The sequence below is a fragment of the Bactrocera oleae genome, chromosome 4, assembly GCF_042242935.1.
Source record: "Bactrocera oleae isolate idBacOlea1 chromosome 4, idBacOlea1, whole genome shotgun sequence".
Taxonomy (NCBI): Eukaryota; Metazoa; Arthropoda; class Insecta; order Diptera; family Tephritidae; genus Bactrocera; species Bactrocera oleae.
The window spans coordinates 63,749,362-63,772,478 of NC_091538.1; the positions used below are offsets into that span (position 1 = coordinate 63,749,362).

Below are 23,117 nucleotides of genomic sequence, written 5' to 3' on the forward strand. Positions count from 1 at the left end.
TTTCAAACCGTATTAGAATACTATTATGGAAATTTTTTATATCAAATTTCATTATATATTATGCCCAGTTGGTTGGAATATAAAATGTCTTCTTAAAATGGATAGTGTCTAGCCCCTAATCCTATACTTAAATATACGTCTGATACATAATCCTTACAATAAAATCTTACGCTTCTGACTTTTTATACTCTCGCAACCTGTTGCTACAGAGTATAATAGTTTTGTTCACCTAACGGTTGTTTGTATCACCTAAAACTAATCGAGTTAGATATAGGGTTATATATATACAAATGATCAGGATGAAGAGACGAGTTGAAATCCGGGTGACTGTCTGTCCGTCCGTCCGTCTGTCCGTCCGTCTGTCCGTCTGTCCGTCCGTCCGTGCAAGCTCTAACTTGAGTAAAAATTGAGATATCTTTATGAAACTTGGTAGACATGTTTCTTGGTACCGTGAGACGGTTGGTATTGCAGATGGGCGTAATCGGATCACTGCCACGCCCACAAAACGCCATTAATCAAAAACAAATAACTTGCCATAACTAAGCTCCGCAATAAGATACAAGACTGTTATTTGGTACACAGGATCACATTAGGGAGGGGCATCTGCAGTTAAAATTTTTTTTAAAAAAGTGGGCGTGGTCCCGCCTCTAATAGGTTTAATGTGCATATCTCCTAAACCGCTAATGCTATAATAACAAAATTCACTGGAAGCAAATATTTTTAGCACTTCTATTGACGGTGTGAAAATAGTTGAAATCGGGTGGCAACTCCGCCCACTCCCCATATAACGGTACTGTTAAAAACTACTAAAAGCGCGATAAATCAAGAGCCAGAGTCATTAAATTTTATCTCTGGGATGGTATGAGATGACTTTATAGGAACCGCGTTCAAAATTAGACAGTGGGCGTGGCACAGCCCACTTTTAGGTGAAAACCCATATCTTGAGATCTGCTTAACCGATTTCAACCAAATTCGGTGCATAACGTTCTTTTCATGTTTCTATGTCACAGTGCAAAAATGGGCGAAATCGGACTACAACCACGCCTACTTTCCATATAACACCATTTTAAATTCCATCTGATTATTTCACTTTCCACTATGCAAATCAGGCAACAATGACTGTATCGGGATAAAACTTTGCGTGAATAATGCGATTAAAGTATGCCACCTTGTGGCCAAAAATTGTCTAAATCGAACCAAAACTGTTTAAGCCCCTAAGTACTAAATATGTGGACCCCAGTGCCTATAGTTGACCTTCTACCGAAAATATCAGCCAATCCACAAAGAAATCTCAAACGAGTATACTATTTGACTTTGCGAGAGTATAAAATGTTCGGTTACATCCGAACTTAGCCCTTCCTTACTTGTTTAATATATTTATGTATTTTTAGTAATTTCTTTTTTTCGTTTTTTTTTTCATCTCAAATTTTAGTAAGAGGTGATATAATAAACTTATTTTACTCTATTTTGCCGAGATAGCTCTAGCAGTGGGTATTATCTGTTCGCTATCGCTTTAGAATGTGGGCGCCAAAAAGTATACTAAATAAAAATTAGACTGCTAGTATTAAGTGAGGAAGACACACAAATTTGCTTATATTAGAGAACGTAAATGAATAATTCATTAACATTCTCTGCTTATATGCCATTAGTTATATTGTGAAAACTAACGAAAACTACTGTTTTTAATGCCTCGAAATGCCTAAACTTAGGTGACCATATTTTTCCCGACAAAATCGGGGACGGTTTTTTAGTCATCGATTTTTTCCATATGGATCCATATTCACTGAAAATCGCGACATATAATAGGTGAGCAAGCAACATAATTTTATTCAATCCATTCTTTTTTTTTTAATTTCTATGCCCCGAACGGCCGGGACGCTTAACTCGGAATCCGGACTGTCCCGGCCAAACCAGGACTAATAGTTTTAGTTAGTTAGTTTTACTTAAACTAATTGTGTTTATCGGACAAAGTAATTGCAAAATCACTCAATTGGACTAAACTCGCCATATTCTATACCACATAAGTTTATGTAGAATTTTTAGCTTATCTTACCCTTTCCCAATTATATTTAATAAATTCTTTTTGGCATAAAGTATTAGAAGAAAGATATATTGTATATATTTTTAATTAAAAACTGTATCAAGAAAATAAATACATATGAGTATGTATGTGAGATCAAGTTAATATTTCCAATACACTCCCTAAAAAAGAAGCCTTCAAACACATATTTTTACTTATTGTTCTATTTCTTTACACAAAAGTACTCATAGCATGGAATTAAACAACTATCATTATTAAAAAGTTAATTTACCACAAAAATTTCAATTTAATAATTATATTAAAGAAAGAAACCGATCGCCAACAGTTGAGAAACCTTCATATTCATCATATATTTAATTTTTTATATTGTTATTATTGCCATCAACTACAACCAGCAATTTGCACAATAACGGTTATACACTTCTACTTCCTTATTGCATGCAAATGCACCGTTTTTCATACAAATAACCAACAACCACACTTATGTGTAGTGAGTGTTTGTATGTATGAATGTATATTAATGTGTGTGTGTGTGTGTGTGTGTTTATGCTTGTGCTTCGGCTATCATCGCTCATATGTAATTTGCATTTATTTTCACATCCATCTTCATTACGTTGCTTGGCTGCATAGAAGAGTAGAAATTATAAAGAATACACACGGTAGAATGGCTTACCTACGTCAAATAATGCCATTAAAATAACGGTGCTTGCTATTCGAGATAATGGTAAACAAAAGACTTAAGACACGAACACAAAATAAATAATTGAAATTTGCATATAATATTATTCTATCATTTTTTATTTCATTTTTTGGAGTCTATTATATTGAAATGAAAAAAGAGTTTTAAAGCGAATAAAGGAATTTAATTTTTTGATGGTTTTTTTTTTTGCATATTGTTTAATTAAACTTCATAAATGTGTAGACAGAAGTCTTATGAAATGCATTTGTGCCTGGAAATGATGATTTTGTATTTTTTGGCCCAAAATTTGGCTTTTGAGCCTTTATTGTCTTAGTTTGTGTAATATTTGCAAGAAAAAAATATTTTCAAAGAAATATTTATCTAATCCAATATAGTTCTGTCGCTTTGAGCCGAAATTTTAAGATATTAAACGGTTTTTAGATTGAAATCATATCATTGGAGCAAATATATATACCTCCAATAACACTTAAACTCGACAAAAGCGCCATCTATCGGAGTTTTAACTTTCTCCAAAGTTTAAAGACATTTTCCTTCTATATGCACTTTCTAGATTTCAATAAATAGTATAAATTATTGCATAAATCGAGCTGAAAAGTTCTCAAACCACCCTCTCTTTGCGTTAACTTGGTACTTCCTGGAAAACAGCTACAATGATTCACAAATATTCACTGCACACACATGCTTATAAAATATATAAGCACATGGGTATTTATGTTATTTGCTCGTTAAGTTAGCATAGTGCTTAGATAGTTAAAGTTTTAGTATAGATTTATCCGCAAAAATATATATACACATATATAGATAAATAATTGCATATACATTAGGGTGGAGCGAAAAAAATTTTTTTTTTTGCTTAGCCTGGGGGTAAAATCTGTATATTATAAAAATAGAAAATTTTTGGACAAAAAAAAATTTTTTTTTAATATCTAGAGTCACTCAATTTTAAACCAAATTTTCGAGTTAAAATTTTTATTTCGTAAAAACTTTTCGGTAAGTGTTCTAAAAGCTGTGGAGAGTCTTCTTTCTGGCGCATTAAAAGTTATCAACTTAAAAAATTTTTTGTGGTCATTATTGGAGTTTAAAAAAAAGTCTTAAACGACAACATGCTTTCCTTAAGTGTTAAAATAAATTTTGAGTCAAAAACCATCACATTTGGTAATTTTTATATAAATGTAAAGAGTTTAAAACAAAAATTATATTTTCTTGTCCAAAAAAAATTTAACTCGAAATTTAGTTTAAAACTGAGTGCGCCACCTCTAGATGTTAAAAAAAAATTTTTTTTGTCCAAAAATTGTCTTTTTTTATAATCTACAGATTTTACCCCCAGGCTAAGCAAAAAAAATTTTTTTTTTCTCTTCACCCTAATATACATACAGAAGTATATCTACATATAGACACAACAATGAAAGACCCAACAAAGCTAAGAGTTGTTTTCTAATCTAACTATTTGCTACACAGCATGATCTCGTGTTTTGTATCTATATACACATATATACCTACATATATACATATATATACTTATATTCTAACGTCGTTACTTTAAAGGGTTTCATGTGGTAATTTTTCTATAAAAAAAAAAGAAGAAAAAAGAATTTCATGCTTAGCTTAGTGTGACGCTTGGTGCTTGCTGTTGCTATTTCGCTGGCGTTGTTAGCTTTCAGAACACAGCGAGATATTTTTCTTGGTTATTTCCTTTTCCATACTTATTCATGTGTAAGTAGTTATAGCGCGTTTTATTATTTTTAGTGCTTTTTTTCAATATTCAAGCAAATATGTATATACATATATAGCATAACTATGGTACAGAGTTATAATTGTATGTGTTTCTATTTTATTTGCAACAAATTAACAGCTGCTTCAATCATTAAGAGTCTCGGTGTACTTATATAAGAGTGAATGTTGAACGTTCCTACTTGCTGCTAATGATGGTGATACAGTGAGCATGTAGTGCTCTTGCTTGTCTCTATTTTCTAGTAATTAAAATAATGATGATGCAATAAGCATTTCCGTTACTCATTAAGATTTGGCAGTGAACATACATAATTGAATTAGAGGAAAAAAATTTGCAATTTCCTCACTCTGAGTTATTTTTCAATGGTTGAGTGGAAATTTTTTTAAGAGTATATTTTACATACTATTATTGAAGACTTAGTCCATTTGTCTTATGCAAACTAAGTAAGTTGGTCTTCGAATTTTAAGTTAGCTTTTCAGCTAAACTCTTTGAAACGATTTATTCATTCAACTGTTCCTATAAGTTTATATTTGTACGCTGAACAGTATATATTAAGTTTGTCACGATATTTGACACCTAGAAGAAATAGTCGGCGAACCTATAGAGGATATAGTAGATATATAAAAGATCAATGTGACGGAGCTGCGTCGTTTTAGTCATGCCCGTCTGTCTGTCCATTTGTAAACACGCCAACAAGTCCCTCAGTTTCCAATATATTGATTTGAAATTTTCCATACTTTATTTTCTACCCAAAAAGCTGCTCATTTGTCGGAACCGCCGATATCGTACCACTTTAGCTGTCATACAAACTAGTCGGTCAAATCAAGTTCTTGTACGGAAACATTTTTATTTGACAAGATATTTTCATGAAATTTCGTATGGATTATTGTTCAAGGCAATAGTACAATCTCCAAACAAATTATTTAGATCGGACCACTATAGCTTATAGCTGGCAACAGTGAAGGATAAAGGGGGGAATTCAACAGGACAATTCCGCCAGTGACCGGAGTATTAATATTCTATAGATATGAAATATTACGTCCTTCATGATACCTTTACTTGTCCTAGAAATCCCTTTAAAGGTCCAAAGATCACCACTCTATTAGTCTAAGATTAGTTATAAAATTTAGTTGTAGTTATTATATTCTGTAAAGAAAATGCTCTCTAGAAATATTAAAAAGTATGATATTCCTGTGAACAAATCTGTAAGCATCTGAAATGTTTCTCAGAAGACATAAAAATATATCTTGTGGATATGTTGCAGAAATGTGGGGAGCTTCAATGAATAAGGCTTCTTGTAAAAGAACATTATTCACTTTTATTGAAACTTCACTGCATTTATGTTTATATTATTTTATATATATACCAAATGGGCTACCGGAATGCTATCTACAACAAAAGACTCAAGCAACGTACCTCATTTAAATGCAATGCATAAATTTGGCATAAAACACAAAATTTATATATATTTAACTTGCTATTTTTATAAAGACACCAATAGCATGATGGCTTAAAAAAAAGCTAAAACAATAACAACAAATTACAAATTACAAGAAGGGCAGCAAATTTCACCAAGCAAGAGTTCTTCCCTGTGCAATGGGACAATGTGGCGCAGAGTCGAACGAACTGCCGTTGGCCAACAGCCAAGAAAAGAAGTGACTCTTGAAAGAACCCACAACTTTGCCAACAACAATTACGTGCTTCGTTTTATTAATGCGCATTGAATCAGCGTAAATTGCACACACACATACCAAGTACATATATGGCGTGCAACACGCATTTTGCGGCCTCTACATGCATATAAAAAAATATATATATACATATAAGCACCTTTTATGTATTTCCATGGATCGTATATATGTATATATGCCCATGAAGCATAAATATATTTGCTACTTTTGTGCTTCTTCCATGGCATAAAGCTCTATGAACACATGTGATATTTATATACTTACATATATACATATAATATTTATTACGTTCACCTCTTGTAAAGTACTCACACATAAATATTCGTGCCATTTTTATAAATTAATGCACTCTAGCATGCCTTGATGATTTCAAAAAAACCTATAACTAAAAGTTTATGTCCCTGCGTTGCCACATGTCAATTAGTGTTTGAAAATTCGTACAACAACAAGTTTGTTAAAAATGTTTCAGAAGTCTTTTGGGGAATTATCATGAAAGCAAGTAAATATATGAGTGGGGCAAAGCATTCAGCAAAGGTCATGAAATTATCAGAAACGTATCTCATGCGAGTGCTCTATCCAACTCTGTTAATGACGGTAGCAGCAAAAAATTTAAAGAAAAAGTGTTTGAAAATCGTCGTTTTGGCATTACAGAAATTGCAGAGGATCTCAACATCTCTTATAGATCGAATCAACACATTTTGGTTAATGTTTTGGGTATGAAGCATATCAATACAAGACTCATACCAAACTACCTTTACCTTTTGCAAAAACGGCGCGCAAAAGAGATGATTAATAACGTAGCTGAGCACCCGACATTCATCAAAAGCATCATTGCCGATTAAGAGACGTGAGTATATGAATACAATGTCTAAACTGTCAAAAAATCTAGCGAATGGTGCCTTAAAACTGAGCCCAAACCGAAAAACCCATATAATCATAACTAATTTATATAACATTTTTTCCTCTTGACTTTACTCCATACTCAGAAAGGCACTATAGTCAAATTAAATGCACCTATAACGGAGCTTATTGAATAGTTTAAAGGAATAATAAGTTGTTGTTGTATTTGTATAACATCTTTGGTTAATTGACTTCATTATATGAAACTCCTTAGTTCTAATAATATAGCTTCAATTCGCAAGTTACAAATGTACATTGAGCTAGAAACTATGCCGGGAGAAAGCTCAATCACACGCAATTAACAAATCTAAATTGAAAAGTGTGCATCAATGTAACAGTCATAACAACCACATTTTAACCGACTGCCGGCGGTTATTGAGAAACCAGCAGGAAGTGAAAAAATGGATTTGATTAATTCAAAAGCATAAAAAGAACTTCTCCAAGCCACAATGAAACGGAAATGACAAATACCGAAACGAAGTAGAGTGCCTAGCCGCAAGGCGCAAAACACTTATGTAAGTATAATATTGTGCGAGAAATTTTATAAATACTTATTAGAGACATGAAGACAATAAATTGAGTATAATTTAGCCACTAATAAGTGAAGTGGAGAATTCTGCTAATGAAGTGCATTTAAGAAGACATAAAGTTACTGCAAAAATTTAAGGACAACAACAGCTACAAAACTAATATAAATAGTTCGAATCAGTTGAGTGGAAGACAGCAATCAGTTAAAGCAGTGGTAGCGTTAATGACAACTACAAAAACAAAACCAACATTAAAAGCAGCAAAACAAAGATTGTTAGAATTGTCAACAGAAGAGTTAGAGAAATGTTTAACAATGACAACCGCAACTGATGCTGCGAAACAGTATGTGATGTGGAAGAGAGAAGGGGTCAAGCAAATATTTGCTTTAGAAATGTACTAAAGCCATTACAACGGACACTATAGAAGAGGCAGCGTTGATTTTAAAGCTGCCCAGTTATAAAGTATCGTATCCAATGCCAAGTTGTAATAACAAAATGAAATTTAAGCGCATCAAGTTGACATAACGGTTGCGGCATCATTATATCATTATATGACACTTTATTTTTATTATGGTTCATTTTCGTTTTATTTGTTTTGCTTTCTTTCTCTACGCTGTCTACTTCATTGCTTTATGTTGTTGTGATTTTTCAGGCTTAGTGCAGCATTTTTCCCATGAAACGGAGCACAAGTTTACCAAAGTGTCTATTGGTTGCTGTGTGAACGCAACAAACGTTGAACTGTCTTCAAGAAGTGTTTGTTATTATTATTGTGTTATATATAAAAATGTATCTCCTTCTAAAACTATGTGATATGGCCTATCATAGCTTCAGGCAGAGCCGCGGCGTGGTAATATAGCCTGTCATTGCTCCGCACACAGTAGCCGACATAAATACGTGTTCCTTTAGATTATTACGCACTCGCCGACACTTCTTTGACCGCCGCTTTGCCACATCTTCTTTATTTTTATACGTTTTTCTATAACCCTTTGCTACCTTTACAATTAGTTTTGTATGTTTGTATGTATAAGGCATACGCTAATGATAAGTTAAAAGTTGATTATGCTAATTATGGGCTGATGGGCATCATGTAAATGTAAACTTTTATGCCACTCAAGTGTGCTTGTCCACAAACTAGTATAAACTTATAAGTATAGTTTGGTAGCAAGAATTTTCTGTCTGTGTGTGTCTGTACATACAAACATCTAAGAATTTTTGTAGAAGATTATTAAAGCTGACAGAGTAGCATCGCCAGATATTTTAGAAATTAATACCGTTTAATTTTGTTTTTGGTGAAAAGTGGGTACTGGAAATATTCGTACAATTTAAAAAAAAATTCAAGTATTACTAAAGGGTACTTTAAGAAATAAATTAAATTAACTTAACGCGCTGACTTACCTAACAAGGAGTATAGTTTTATAAATTTATTTTTTTCAAAAAAAAAATACATTTTTATACATTTATTGTAAACTATTGTCAGAAGCTTTTTAAAGCATTGCTAGATACAATTTTTAACAATAAAAATTTCGAAATTTTTCTAGTCATGACAAAAAATTTATTTTATAAACGCTTTGACTGGGAAAAAACTATAAACAGCGTTGCCATTTAACCATACACATAGTGATTGCAATTCAACCAGAAATAAATAATATCAGTCTACCATTCTTCAAAAACGAATCCGTTATATTATAGACTTAATGATATTTTAAACTCTCTTAAACTTTGAAAAAGAGTTGACAACTATATTATTCGAGAGAGTATTTTATATTATAAATATATTTTATGTCAAAACATAATCTTGAATCTTTAGTTAAAAAGCAAGACTATTCTACTAGAAAAAAAAACGAATAAAGAAAAGACAACAAAAAAGAAACTTTCTTTTTAAGTTTTTTTTTACCTAAAATTCTTAAATCTAAACCATTTTTAAACTCCCTTGAATATACACAACAAATTTCATCAGAATCGGTCTAGCCGTTTAGAAGGAGTTCACTTCCAACAACACGTACAGGAAATTTATATATATATTTATTTTTTCTAAAGTATCTAAATATATAAGAAAGTTTTATGGGGTAAAAAATATAAAAAGTACTAAATTTAAAATCTATGAAAGATTATCTAAAAAAAAGCGAAAATATTTGTTTGTACCAAACTCGAAATAGTGCTGATGGTATTAAAATGTATACCGAAATACAATTTAATATATATATACGTATAGAATGTATATAAATTACAGAGAGTGCATGATTTGCAATGGAGAAATACATATACATATAATATTTTTTTAGAAATAATTTCGCTATTAATTTAATATTCATTTAAACTTAAATGAAAACATATTCATTTAAGAAATATGTTACACAAAATCCCTCGAAACACAACAAAACTCTAAATTATTAATCACAAATTATATAATATAATATGTGTTGCCACCTTTATTGTTTTTATATTGTGAATTTATTATTAATTATTTTTAATACTCATACATATACTCATATATGATAATAAAGTATATTTCTATTTTCACTACTTTTAATATACACTGTCCTAGGCAAGTTTGTCAAGCTGCAAGACATTAATATTAAAGACTTAAGCTGCAAACTTAGGTAGTATTTGCTGCAGCCAAAAAGTTAGAAGTAACATACAAGTGTCCCTAAAAGATTTTTAAAAAGTGCCGAATACATGAAAAATTACTATACTTAAGAAATTAATTCAAAAAACAACAACAAGTACTGTTGAAAAACAAAATAGTTATTTTATCAGTAAACATTTATTCTTACTTAAAAACCTGTTGAGTTCCCAAGAAAATATCACATAGTGCTATCGCCCACATTAATAAGTTTGACAAATACTAATAGCAAGTGCATACAAACACAAATGAATATTCTCAAAGTTTAACTCGAAGAGATAAAAGTAAAAGAAAACAAGAAAAAATGTTAACTTCGGTTGCACCGAAGCTATAATACCCTTCACAAATACATAGGCTCCTTGCAAGTACTTGATTCCGATTGTTCAGTTTATATGGCAGCTATATGCTATAGTAGTCCGATATCGGCAGTTCCGACAAATGAGCAGCTTCTTAGTGAGAAAAAGACAGGTGCAAAATTTCAGATCGATATTTGGAAAACTGAGGGACTAGTTTGTATATATACAGATAGACGGCTGGACAAACGGATATGGCTAAATCAACTCAGCTTATCATGCTAATCATTTATGTATACAAGTATATTTTATAGGGTCTCCAACGTTTCCTTCTGGGTGTTACAAACTTCGCGGCAAACTTATTATATGCTGTTGAGGGTATGAAAAACTAAGAGAAGATGAATCATGCAAGACTGTTCACGCATTCCTTTCATAACCGTACATTACTTCTGCTCCAACACGCCATGTCATAGCGTGTAGGTGTTAATTATTTAGCCTTCAGCATTCATTATTATTACCTCAGCTGCGTTTTTTCGGCATTTTTCACGGTCAAATGGTTACATCGACACATCGTTGTCACCAAATTTTTCTACACATGCCAACTAAACATTTATACATGTGTACATGTGTATGTATCATGCTCTGTCGGCCCTTCCGCTTATGCATCATGCTGCCTTCTTGCACTCTTCGTCAACTTTTGTTTTCTTTTTTCTGAGTGAGAGAAGACAACTTGCTTTTACATGTTTATTTACTTCAAATTTTGTGTGCTACCTATGAAGGCGTTAAAGAATTTTTTGTATAAATATACTATATTTATACTACTCTTTATGTGTCTGTGAATATCTACACATTGGACTAAGTAATATCACTTGTGTTCATTGCAGCATATCGTGATTTAGCGTGAAATGGGATATAAAAGAAATGAAACGAATCGATTTCTACTGTTTCAATTTTTATTAAGTTCTCAAATGAAATGTCGAGTACGAGTATAAAATATAGTGTAAGGGTATATTTTTTGTTTTTACCCAGGTAGCAAAATATGTATTTCTATAACATAAAAAGTAAAATGGAATAAAAATTAAACAAATTTCTAATTGTTGGAACTAATTATGCTGAAAGCAAGGCTTTAGAGAGTGCGTAATCGAACAAGGAACTGATCTAAGTTAAATATATTGCCATAACGAAAAAGTAGCCTACTTCTATTCGCTACTTCTCTGCTCGCGATGTTTGAGTTCTAGACTCTTCTCAACATATATAAATTTTAAGCCAGAAAGTTATACGATACAGTTGAATTTAATGCACGATGATAGTTGAAGATATCAATGAAGCTAGCTATTTATATTCACTTTATTACGATTAAATATTTTACATTAAATACTGAAATGTTTGACTTGAGAATCGGCTGACGATTCAAGAAAATTCTGTTGAAAAATTATGTTACCGCAATCAAAACATAAACATATCCTCATATTGTATAATGCATTCACTTTTCGACATAAACTCGAGTTTAAGGTTTTGTGTATGCTAAGGTAAACTGACTAATAAAGACAAGTTAAAGAAATTTTTTTTGGTATACTCCGTATTAGATAGTAGTGTTTAACAGCATATAATGCTTTCATTACCCTTTCTACACATTTATGAAACTTACTTGATGAAAGGACAAATAAGATCTAATCAATTTTACTCTGGCTGATCTATATAAATTAGCGTGAAAACCGATAATAAAAATAGATGAACAAGTTTGTCTTAGAATGGTACTAATTTTTTATAATTATGTGAAATTTGATCGCCATAATTCAATTAGCGAAAAGTTTTCTATACTTTTACCATTGAAAAAATTTAAAAATGAGGTCGCTTGAAATTTTGTATTTCCAATAGTATTTTTGGGAGTCATTAAGTTGAGGTCGTGAAAATATCGAAAACTGGCCACATGAAAGTCGTCCATTCCCTCTGTAAATGACGATAATATCGAAAAAGTTAAGGAAACAGTGCTTGAAAATCGACGTATTGGCATCAGAGAGATAGCAGAAGATCTCAACATGTCTTACAGATTAACTTAACATACAAGTACAAGTATTTTGGTTAATGTATTGAGTTCTGGTTGATGTGTTAATGCTATAATCTTATCAAAAGTCCAAAATTAATAAAAAAAAAAACTTCAAGTAGGGATCGCAAAAGAGTTGCTTGCCAACGCAGATGAGGAACCAAAATTTATCACACGAGGCTTATAACAAGTGTATACAATATTGGGTTTAGCTTTGGCATCCTCATATTGGCTCAAATTGAGCTTATTTTGAAGACGAAAACAAATATTTGTATTAAAATACGGAAAAACGTAGTTTTGTTTATCAGTCGGGATCAGTTGTGATCAGATGGTATGGTATGGTGTTATTCGGTCAACATTTTTAATTTTATTATTATGTAATTTTGAAACTAGTTTCGCATGCAAACCCTCGTTTATATTGTCATGTATGTAGGTAATCCGAAACACTAGATTTATACTTATATCCGCAAGAAAATACCGAAATATAACCAAAATGCACAAACACGCCTTCACGTTCAATCGCTTTCGATTAAAATCAATTTTGACGTTTTTTTATATTTTTTTTCCGTCTTTTTCCATGCGATGGCCAAAGCAAATAATTTATAGCGTCCTTCACACTTGAATGACACACGATGTGTTTGCCAACCAGCGTTGAGATGCTAAATATTTACTCTACTCGCCGCCATGCATACTTATTGCACTTAAACAATTTTCATTTTTTTCGAAGTTTCGAACTAACATGCCAAAAACTAAACACAAATATAAGAATATGTAAATACATATATGTAAATTGATGTATTCCTTTGCATATTTCAAAACATGTGAATAAAAAATATGAAGGTGAAACCGGCGCGTAAGAACCGACGCTGGTGGAGAAGAAGAAACGCAAAAATAGAAAAAGTCAATAAAATCCGAACCACTTCGGTTTGCTTACCACACTTTTAGTGCAGGAAATGTGCACGGCACGCAAATATTTGCGTACTCACTTGCAGCTAATGCGCATGCGCAACAAAAGTCACAATGCATTAGAGGCGATAACTGGCAAGCAATAATTTTTTTTGTTGTTTTATGCATTTTTTGGCACACAATTGATTGAAGTTGACAGCGTGACGGTAAAAATTCAGGAAAAATCAATTAGCCATATATGCGCATATATATAATACCAATGTACATATGTATGTATGTGGTCACATAAGTGCTGGCGAGTATTCCTAAGCTTGGCTTGCGCCTCAAAAGGTGTCATTTTGTTGTTGCCTGTTATTTTTCACATTTTTTGTGCTGTTATGACTATAAGTTTATTTTATTGTTGTTGCCTTTTTTGCTATGGTCATTTGTGTCGCCGACGCCGTTGATTTAAGCTTTACTTCGCCTAATGAAATTGGCGGCGGCACACTCGAATGACTGTCCATTACTGATGAGCTCATCATTAAATTTAGTGTAGAAATAAACAGCTATCTGAATATTTACTTTCTTATAGTATAACTTAACTGGTGGACAACTTTCCGCCTGAGTCATTAGGCGCAAGTATGTATATAAAAGATAGTGTTTACATAAGTGAATGTGTGCCGTGCTTAGTTGGTGGCATGCAACAGGTGAATGGATATGTAAGTCCCAAATTTCATATATTTTAATACGACATAAATGTTATATTATAGTTGAGTTATATAAAAAATTTCATCATCCACGGTATATACTCTAAATTTCGACGGTCTAAGATTATTTTTTTTTTTCCGAAAAACGATCTCAAAGGTAAATGCTTTGTGAAGCTAGTAGTTTTTTGGGTCTCACGACTCAAAACTTTCACGACTTTTTGGTACGGTCTTTACGAATAGCATTCAAGAACCCATTAAAATCATCTAGCAGTCATTTTTGTAAGCGACACTCAAAAAATGTTGAAGCTACCTCCTGTATAAGAATCGACCCGCTAAAGATCACCGTCGTTACTATTATAACTGTACCATGTAATCGTTGTTCTCCACTACGTAGGGAATAAGTTGTTTCCATACCGTGCACCATGATATAGAGACCCTTTGTAGAAAATATCTATTAAATATCGAATCATCGAGTTCGACCATTAGCATTGTCATCATTTGAAACCGTTTAAATAAGGGTGAATATAAAACGAAGCTCAATGCATAGGTGCCACATGATTTAACGCAAAAAAAACTCATGAACCGAACTTCCATCTGCGAATTGCTGCTAAAGAACAACACAATCGATAAATTTCTGAAACGGAGGATTACTGCTGATGAAAAGTGGATCACTTACAACAACGTTAACGGAAAACGGCCATAGTCGAATCGCGTTGTGCCGGCGTAAATGGTGACCAAGTCAAGATTGACGGTCAAGAAGGTTTGGCATATATTTAGTGGGATCGGCAGGGAATAATCTGCTCCCTTACGGCCAAACTCTTAATTTGGACTTGTATTGTCAACAACTGGACCGCCACAAGAGAGCAAACGACCAAAAGCGACCAGCTTTGGCCAATGAGAGAGGCACTGTGTTCCATCAGGACAGCGCCAGGCCACACACATTGATAGTGGCTCGCTATAAACTCCGGGATCTTAGTTGAGAGGTTCTTATGTATCCACCGAGTGATTACTACCTGTTTTTGTTTATGGCAAATGATTTTTGTGGTGAAAAGTTTGCTTCATGAGAAACTTGTGAAAATCGACTGCCCCTACAAGGAAGAAGGTTAGAAGTTATTAAACAAAGCAGCGCATATTTCACCTAAATCGGATGATTAATTCAATTTGATGCAAAAATAATGAATTTCTTTGTACTACAACTTATATTAAAATATTCTTCAGTAAAACTCACCAAACCTTAATTTTGGGTCAAATTGTGGAGAGATTTAATTAAATTTGTAAAATCAAAATAAATTGTATCAATGAATATATTTATGCTGCTGAAGGAAAAAAGCTGAAAAAAAATATTTTGAGTTTATAGCTCCTATAAAGTCTCTATAAAAATATATCGCTCATCAAAATTCTCAAGCGTGCTTGAAAAGATTCAAGCCAAACCGGAAAGGTAAAGTTTGTTTATTTTAGACTCTTTTATATGTCAAATAGTAAATTTAAATTATATTTAAAGCAACGATTACATAATCTTATATACGCGTATACATATATTTTATACAATATATTACGTATGTCATGTATACCATATATATATATAATGTAATCATAATATATATATATATGTATAGAGAGACACATCGCATAATAAAGAGCTAGGTAGGTAGGTAGGTAAAGTGGCTTAATAAAGAGCTAAGTAAACTTAAAACGATTTCATCTACTACTCTCTCTTCCCATCAACTCTATCTTTCTCCTTCCACAAGCTATTATTTTAAGTACTTTGTGGTTGAAAGTAATTAACTTTTGCACGGTTTTACATAGCTATGCTTTCGACGTCACAAAAGTCAAGTTAACTTCCTTGTCAGCATCTAGTCAACGCAAGTCAGCCGAGTCAATGAGTTGACGAAGCGGCGCATGCGCATGTGAAGGTGCTGACTCTTGCCATCAAGTTCATGGTGTGCCGTTAGTTATTGCTTTGGCCATGTTAGATTTTGTTAAAGTTAGCTAATGTTGTTGCTGTTGTTGTTATCAACACTAACTATAGTAAACAGTTTCAGCTTGAGATTTTTCGCATGCTTACTATAATTACAATTTAATTACGGTAAACATATGTTGTTGTAACTACGAAAGGCATATAATAATACCCACATTAACTCACAGATCGCCGAGGAGGCTACAACTTTAGATTTACATCTTGTGCTACTCAAAAGTCAAGTCAGTTCATTATAATATGTTTGTATGTAAACACACCCTCACACCACTCCGTTCCATTGTTGACATAAAATCTTACCCACAATTAATTACAATTTTTTTAGCCAATCTGTGGCCTCTATTGCTTTTAACGTTCTGTGAACTCTCTCTCTATCTCTCTCTCTTAGTATGACAAAGAGTTCAAGTTTAATCAATGAAGGTCAAAGTCACTGACACTGCAAATGTCGCATCACTGTGTGTAGCATATGTACGTATACCATAGAACCTACTGGTAATTAAGTAATTGTTGGAAGCTCTGTTAGCCATAAAGAGCTCGCTTATGCTTATACTATATAAGTATGCAGTATGTACAGTGGATGCATGATAGTTTACCATAATTATGGCATTCAAACGAAAAAAATATATATTACAGCATAGAAAATAAAGGGGTCAATGACACATATTATTACAAAAAGAAAACGGAATACTGAAGGTTATTTTTATTACTTTTTAGAAATAGTATCTAATAACAGCACAGCCACGTTCTAAATGTGTTTTGAGGATTTATATTAATCAAATCGCTCAGCAAAATGTCTCTTACACTGGAAAGTATCAAGTTTTAAGTAAAATTTTAAATTTAATACAAATAGCGTATCTTACTTGTGATAATTCGTATCTAAAATAGTCTGAATATATCTAAATATCTCTCAAATAGTAATAGAAAGTAAGAGTATACATCACTCCAGTCCTCATACATCGACTGGCGAAGAAGATATCTCATTAAAGTTAGTTAAAATATCAAGTGGTGATAGGTGCTCTTAACTTTACCGACCTCCAATGTGATGAATATACTGATTTCAGTATGAATATACTGTTTGTCAGAATATTGGAAATTCATGCTTAATTGAGAATGTAACTAAATGAATCACAATCGCATAGTCTCAAATTTAAGTACATAACGCATAGCAGACAATATTCTCGTGTGAAGCAAAGTGCAAGTGATAGGAGACAGTGACTTATTGGCAATTAGGTAAGTGTAAAAACAAATATGTTAACAAAATCAAAGATAAACTATTCACTTGATATTTCCTTTGTAGATTTTTATCAAATATAATTACTGTGTTATGTGCAAAGAAAGTAGCGAAATGAAAACGAAAAGAATTAGGCGTTTCATATACAAACAAATATTTCATGTAGCGCGCGCATTTGATAAGATAACAAATATAACACAATGAGAAAGCAATAATGATGCTGCAAGTTAAGTAATCATGTTGTTTGATTATCAATAAATTACATAATTTGCTATTAAAAAAAATGTAAATGCAATTAGAGTGCTACAGATTTATCTATAATAAAATATTAAAAACAAACGCGTAGCGCAAAAACAAATTAATATTTATTTGATAATTCTTAGAGGTTTCTTTATTCAAATTTTAATGCTTAAATATGAGAAAAATTACTAAAGTTAGCTGTTTTCACCAAATTTTTTTCTAAAATTGTGATTTAATTTACTATATGGCACCCCTAAACAAAGAATAAATTTTAGTAATCATAAATTATGTATTTTTATAGTTATTAAAAAAAAACTATTTTTAAACCATAACAAGTGATTATATAAAAAGTTCGGCGACCCTTAACAACAGTTCATTCATATATAATTGAATAATAAGAAAGTAGACTTCATTAAAATGGTTGCGAATTTCAGAAAATAATATTTGCTTTAGGCAACCCTTCGCTAAGTGATGACTAGCCACAAATTTTTTAATTCGTACATGTTTTATTCAATATTCTCCACTTACCGTTTCTTGTGGCATGGTATTACAACTGCGTAACGGTAACTTGTATCTCAATGGGCCATCATGATCCCTAAAAATAGAAATAATTTCTTAGAAAACATATAATATGTTTTGTTATTCCACATTTATTACACTTTTTTGAGAGAAAAAACAGTTTAACTACTCTAATTCTAAGAACACTTCACTCACCTATACTCGGTAAGACATGTCGAGTTCTTCGACAGCCCCTTAGGATAAATCATGCCACTAAAGAGGCCAGTCTCATGATTTAACGGTGCATCTTTGATGGTTATCAACATGGAACCGCTTAAACATTTTATTCGCACTGTGGGTTCAATGCTGGATTTCGCTGTGGAGATGGAATCGGACGCTTCTGCGGTGGCGTCCAATTCTGACAGGGCTTCTTCTGCAAGAAATTAAAAAAAAATATATATTATTTTATCACAGGGTGTTAGAATGTGTGTTTTAAGTAAGTGTGTATTATTTAAGTAAGTGTGTATTAAGAAATTTAAAAAATATACAAACAGTTTAAAATAAATTTCTAAAATATTTTTATTAAATTAAATTAATTTTTTAAAACACACTTCTATTCTTTAGATATGAATAATTTAATAACTAAAATTAGTAAAACCATCAAACAGAAAATATTTGTACTATAGAAAAATTTCATTGCAAAAATTGATACAAGCAAAAACACACCGTTAGTTTAAAAAACATATATTTTTTCTGCACATAGCGATATACTATCAAATAGACAAAAATAATTTGCACTCAAACAATGTTTTTGTTACATCGGATGTATACGATTTGAAAGTACGATAAATAATAGCAGAGATAAGATGCAATGAGTGCAAATGCAGTGGGGTAGTGAATGATAATTATTAGATAATATTTTAGTGTTTTGATAGATTTTTACGAAAAAAAGTAAGAAATTTAATATAATATATAAAAAAAATTATAAAATTATTGTCTCACATGTTTTTTTACAATGGTTGTCAATTGTTTTTATGTAGAAAATAAAAGATAAAAAATTAATATTAATTCTTTAAATTAAAAAAAAATTAAATTATGATATAATTAATTAAAATAAATTTAAAAAAAAACTAAAAATTTATTTTTAATATTGATTTAACATAACAACATAATAACAAATATTAAAAAATTTACTTAAATCTTAAACATTATTAAAAAGGTTATATATTATTTATTAAAAATAGTTAATCTACAACAATTGATAAATATTAAAACAAGTTAAAAGTCACAAAAATTAAAAATTAAAAATAACAAATTTTTACAACAAAGTTTCGCCCATTATAGTACACTGTGCCTTTCAAACATAGGCATGAGCATCGTTAGCAACGAGAAAATAGTCAATTCGTTGCTATAAAAAGGCTAGTGTCAGCGCAAATTAAACATTATTCTCACATTGTAAACAGAACACCACAGTTGTCAGTATGCAAAAGTAAGTGGCGAAAAATGTCCAAAGATAAAACTATTACTATTTAATTTTTCATATTTTCAGAACTATTCTAACAATCGTCACCTTGGCGCTCTTCGGCATCGCTCAAGCACAAGTGCAATTTAGCGGTGCTTGTCCGTGTAATGTGCAAGTACAACCCAATTTCGATGTGGCTGCGGTAAGTAGTTACTCGTAAAAATATATTTTAGTAAAGAAATTCCTCAATTTTATTCCATGGGCATTGCAGTATTTGGGCACATGGTATGAATATGCCAAATATCCTGCATTCTTCGAGGCTAATGGTAAATGTATAAAGGCTGAATATACGCTCAGGAATAATAGTCAAGTGGGTGTGGTGAACAGCATGATCAACGAAGCGTGAGTAACATTTATTTAGGTATAAATTTTATACCCAATTCGTTGCTAACTTGTAACTATTACGCCTACTAGGTATCTTTTTCTAAATTTTTTTTTCAATTCATATATTTCTCCACTATTTAGCACCAATCAAACCACTGATATTGATGGCTATGCCGTGGTGGTCGAGAATGCTAAATTGCTAGTTACCTTCGCTGTCAGCCCTGCCTTTAATGTTTCAAGCAATTATTGGGTTTTGTCCACCGACTACAATAACTACAGCGTTGTTTACTCCTGCCAACCGACACAGGACGATTCACATAGCTGTACGTACTCCTATATTTATTTTCTTTAACTTTTATCCATATTCTTTTGTTCACAGTAATTGTTTGGATCTTGACCCGTGAGCGAATACCATCTGCCGAACTTATCGCGAGAGCTGAAAATGTCCTGACTTCGAACGGTATTTCCCTTAATCAATTGGTTATCACCGACCAAAGTGGGTGTCAAGCTGCTTCCGCTGGTGACAATTGCGCATAAAGGCCTGGAGCATGTGACTTTAAAATTAAATTGGCCTAAATTTTCGAACGTGTAATACATATTATAATGGCATTATTATATGTACATATAAAAAATGTAAGTCAAATAAATCGATAAAGTGAAATTCGAATACAAATTTGTTTGTACTTTTTAGTATAGTGAAAAGCCGCTTAGAATATATAACAAACGATTTTAGGACAATATGTCTAAAGAAATTTACTTAGGTAACATAAATTTAGTCCTACACATAATTTCTGTATCAGAACGCCTAGAAATTATAACCTCAAATACGCAGGCTCTAATCACGGATTTAATAAACTGAACTATAAATCCGATGCTGAGGCCGAGATTAGCCGTTGTGAGTGAAAAACTTCTTAGCTTAACTTCATAATAAAAAAAACATTTAGGTTTAACACCACAACTCTTTTGATGAGCTTCCGAGCGGAGAAAGTTCTAAATTCAGCTTCAAATTTAATATTGAGTATCGAATCATATAATGAATGAATCATATAATGAATTTTTCACCAACATCTAGTAATATATAATGTTTGTTTGATCATTACATGATCTATTATAACGTCCTCACGATAGACATTTCAAACAAGCGATAGCTTTGCTTATATACTTGACTTAAATCGGGTAAAATTCTCCTTCAGAGCCATTCAAATTATATACGGGACTGATTATTGGACGCTCTTAACTATTTCGCTTCAATCGCTATTATCACGAAGAACATAGTTTTTCAAACTGTCAACAAGACTACTTCCAAATATTTATTCACTTAATTAATTACCGTAAACTTGAACCTAACCTCAATTTGTTTATTCAGTGATTCATGGTATGTGACATCTGTAGAAACAGAAATAATGCATTACAAAATCACTCGCAGACACCTAGTTAAAGCATGCGAGTTTATCTGTACATAAATATATATGACAGTATGTACTTGTATATGGTATGTACCTATGCAAAAATAAATTTAAAGGTGCATCCACAGTTGGTAACGACTACAGCGTTCATGACATTGAGACAAGTCAAAAGTAGAGACACAAGTTGAAGGAACTCGAAAACCGAAGAATTGCGCATGCAGAAACGCGGAAGCAAATAAGACTAGAGTACATGGTAGAAAAAGAAGGAGAAGAAGCTTAGCTGAGAAGCAGCTGAGCTTGTTATGGCATGCCAACTGCGACACATTGCGGCAATTTAAGGTACACAGCCAGCACACAAAAAAGACTCCAGCAAGACTTGCAATGGCAAAAGATCACCGAGATTAGCGTTTGTAAGATGCGACAGAAACAAATACCGAAGCCGCCAGACACAATCATATAGAAGCAACCAAAGGTGAGTTGCCAGGAAAAGATGCATGTTTGTTGAGCTTTAAACAAAAAAAAACAGCTACAAATAATCACAACAACAACAAACACTGAACGAGAAGGTATCACTCGCAATGGCATGCCACAAATGGCATAACTGTGTGGGCCAAGAAAGTTCTTTGAACCCACTCGTGAAGCCATGATGCTAGAAGTAGAACCTTTTGATTTGTTGCAACTGCGGTTAAGTTATTGCTGATTTCCTGTTGCACAACATTTGAGTCGCTCAGCCGGTCGCACACCCGTTGCGGTTCGGCAATTATCGTGGTAGCGAAGTGCCGCCTTTGCCCAACACCTTTGGCATGGTAAAGGTTCGACAAATAATATTAGTTCATATATATGAAATTGCGTAACAGTTGTGTGTAATAAATTTGTACACAGAGGTTTGCAGTTAAATGTAGTGCAAGAACTAAGTAACAAGTAAATTTTTTGGCTTGAAAAGAATCACAAATGTAAATCAGTCACTCAGAGTAGTCTTAATACCTTCGAAGCTTTATATTCAATTAAGGAAACCACTCTTACTACATATATGTGGGGCATAACTGAAAGCTTGGAAAAAGCTCAAAGCAACAGCAGCAAAAAACTTCGCATTTACTGCATTTCCTAAAAATTTACCATAAAGATCCTTGACCATCTCTAATTTTTGGTAACTGAAGGTTAACTGAAAGCTCGGAAAAAGCTCAAAGCTTAAAAACAAATATATATTGGTATTTTTTATTCTATATGTCGCCCATATCTGCCTTCGAAAAGCCCTCATTTTTAGTATTCGAAGCTTAATTGAAAGCTCTAAAAAAGCTCAGAGCTTAAACATCAGAAAACTTTGTAATTATATATTTTCCTTAATATCGATCATATCACACATCGGATTTTCAAACAACATAAAAATATTATACATATGGTATATGACAGTTTTCGCACTACAAGCCATCCAAACATGCAACAAGACAAATTGTACATAATTTTTATACTAACGACTAATAAAAGTGGCAATTTAGGATGCACATAAATAACAACATCCATTAGACAGACATCACCATTTGCCTAACACACGTATATAGCCTTACTGCCGGTCAATACCGTTGCACTATGAAGACCCACGGATTGCTTATTGCCACCGATTCAAATAAACTACCAACATCTAACGCTGACTACGCCACTAATGCTTCCGGCCTGATGCAAGCATGGTCCGTAAGCCACACAATCACATAGACTATGTAAGTAGGTATATATGTATGTGTGCCCATATTTCAGCATTGCTGCCACAAATGCCGTTGTCA

The 23,117-nt window shown here is 32.4% G+C and overlaps 2 protein-coding genes across 6 annotated transcripts in view; one reads left to right on the forward strand and one right to left on the reverse strand.

The window, feature by feature from the left end:
• pio (piopio) overlaps window positions 1–23,117 on the reverse strand; it is an 80,922-nt gene that overhangs the window by 5,072 nt on the left and 52,733 nt on the right. For all 5 annotated transcript variants that reach the window (XM_036369902.2, XM_036369897.2, XM_014248099.3 and 2 more), the window contains 2 exons: window positions 18,304–18,520; window positions 18,118–18,184 (listed from right to left, as the gene is read on the reverse strand). In XM_036369902.2, the coding sequence (XP_036225795.2) occupies window positions 18,118–18,184; window positions 18,304–18,520 (284 nt within the window). The remainder of the gene's footprint in view (window positions 1–18,117; window positions 18,185–18,303; window positions 18,521–23,117) is intronic.
• Window positions 19,422–20,606, forward strand: LOC106627821 (apolipoprotein D). Its single transcript, XM_036369904.2, has 5 exons — window positions 19,422–19,576; window positions 19,637–19,751; window positions 19,821–19,951; window positions 20,075–20,256; window positions 20,313–20,606. Exons 1-5 carry the CDS (start codon window positions 19,569–19,571, stop codon window positions 20,468–20,470), a joined length of 594 nt encoding a protein of 197 aa, XP_036225797.2. The 5' UTR covers window positions 19,422–19,568; the 3' UTR covers window positions 20,471–20,606.

What these genes read in the sequence shown, in the direction of transcription:
- LOC106627821 (XM_036369904.2), top strand. An exon ending in CCAATTTCGATGTGGCTGCG is followed by an intron (nt 19,752 to 19,820) that starts GTAAGTAGTTAC and finishes TGGGCATTGCAG; the next exon opens with TATTTGGGCACATGGTATGA. An exon ending in ACAGGACGATTCACATAGCT is followed by an intron (nt 20,257 to 20,312) that starts GTACGTACTCCT and finishes TTTTGTTCACAG; the next exon opens with TAATTGTTTGGATCTTGACC.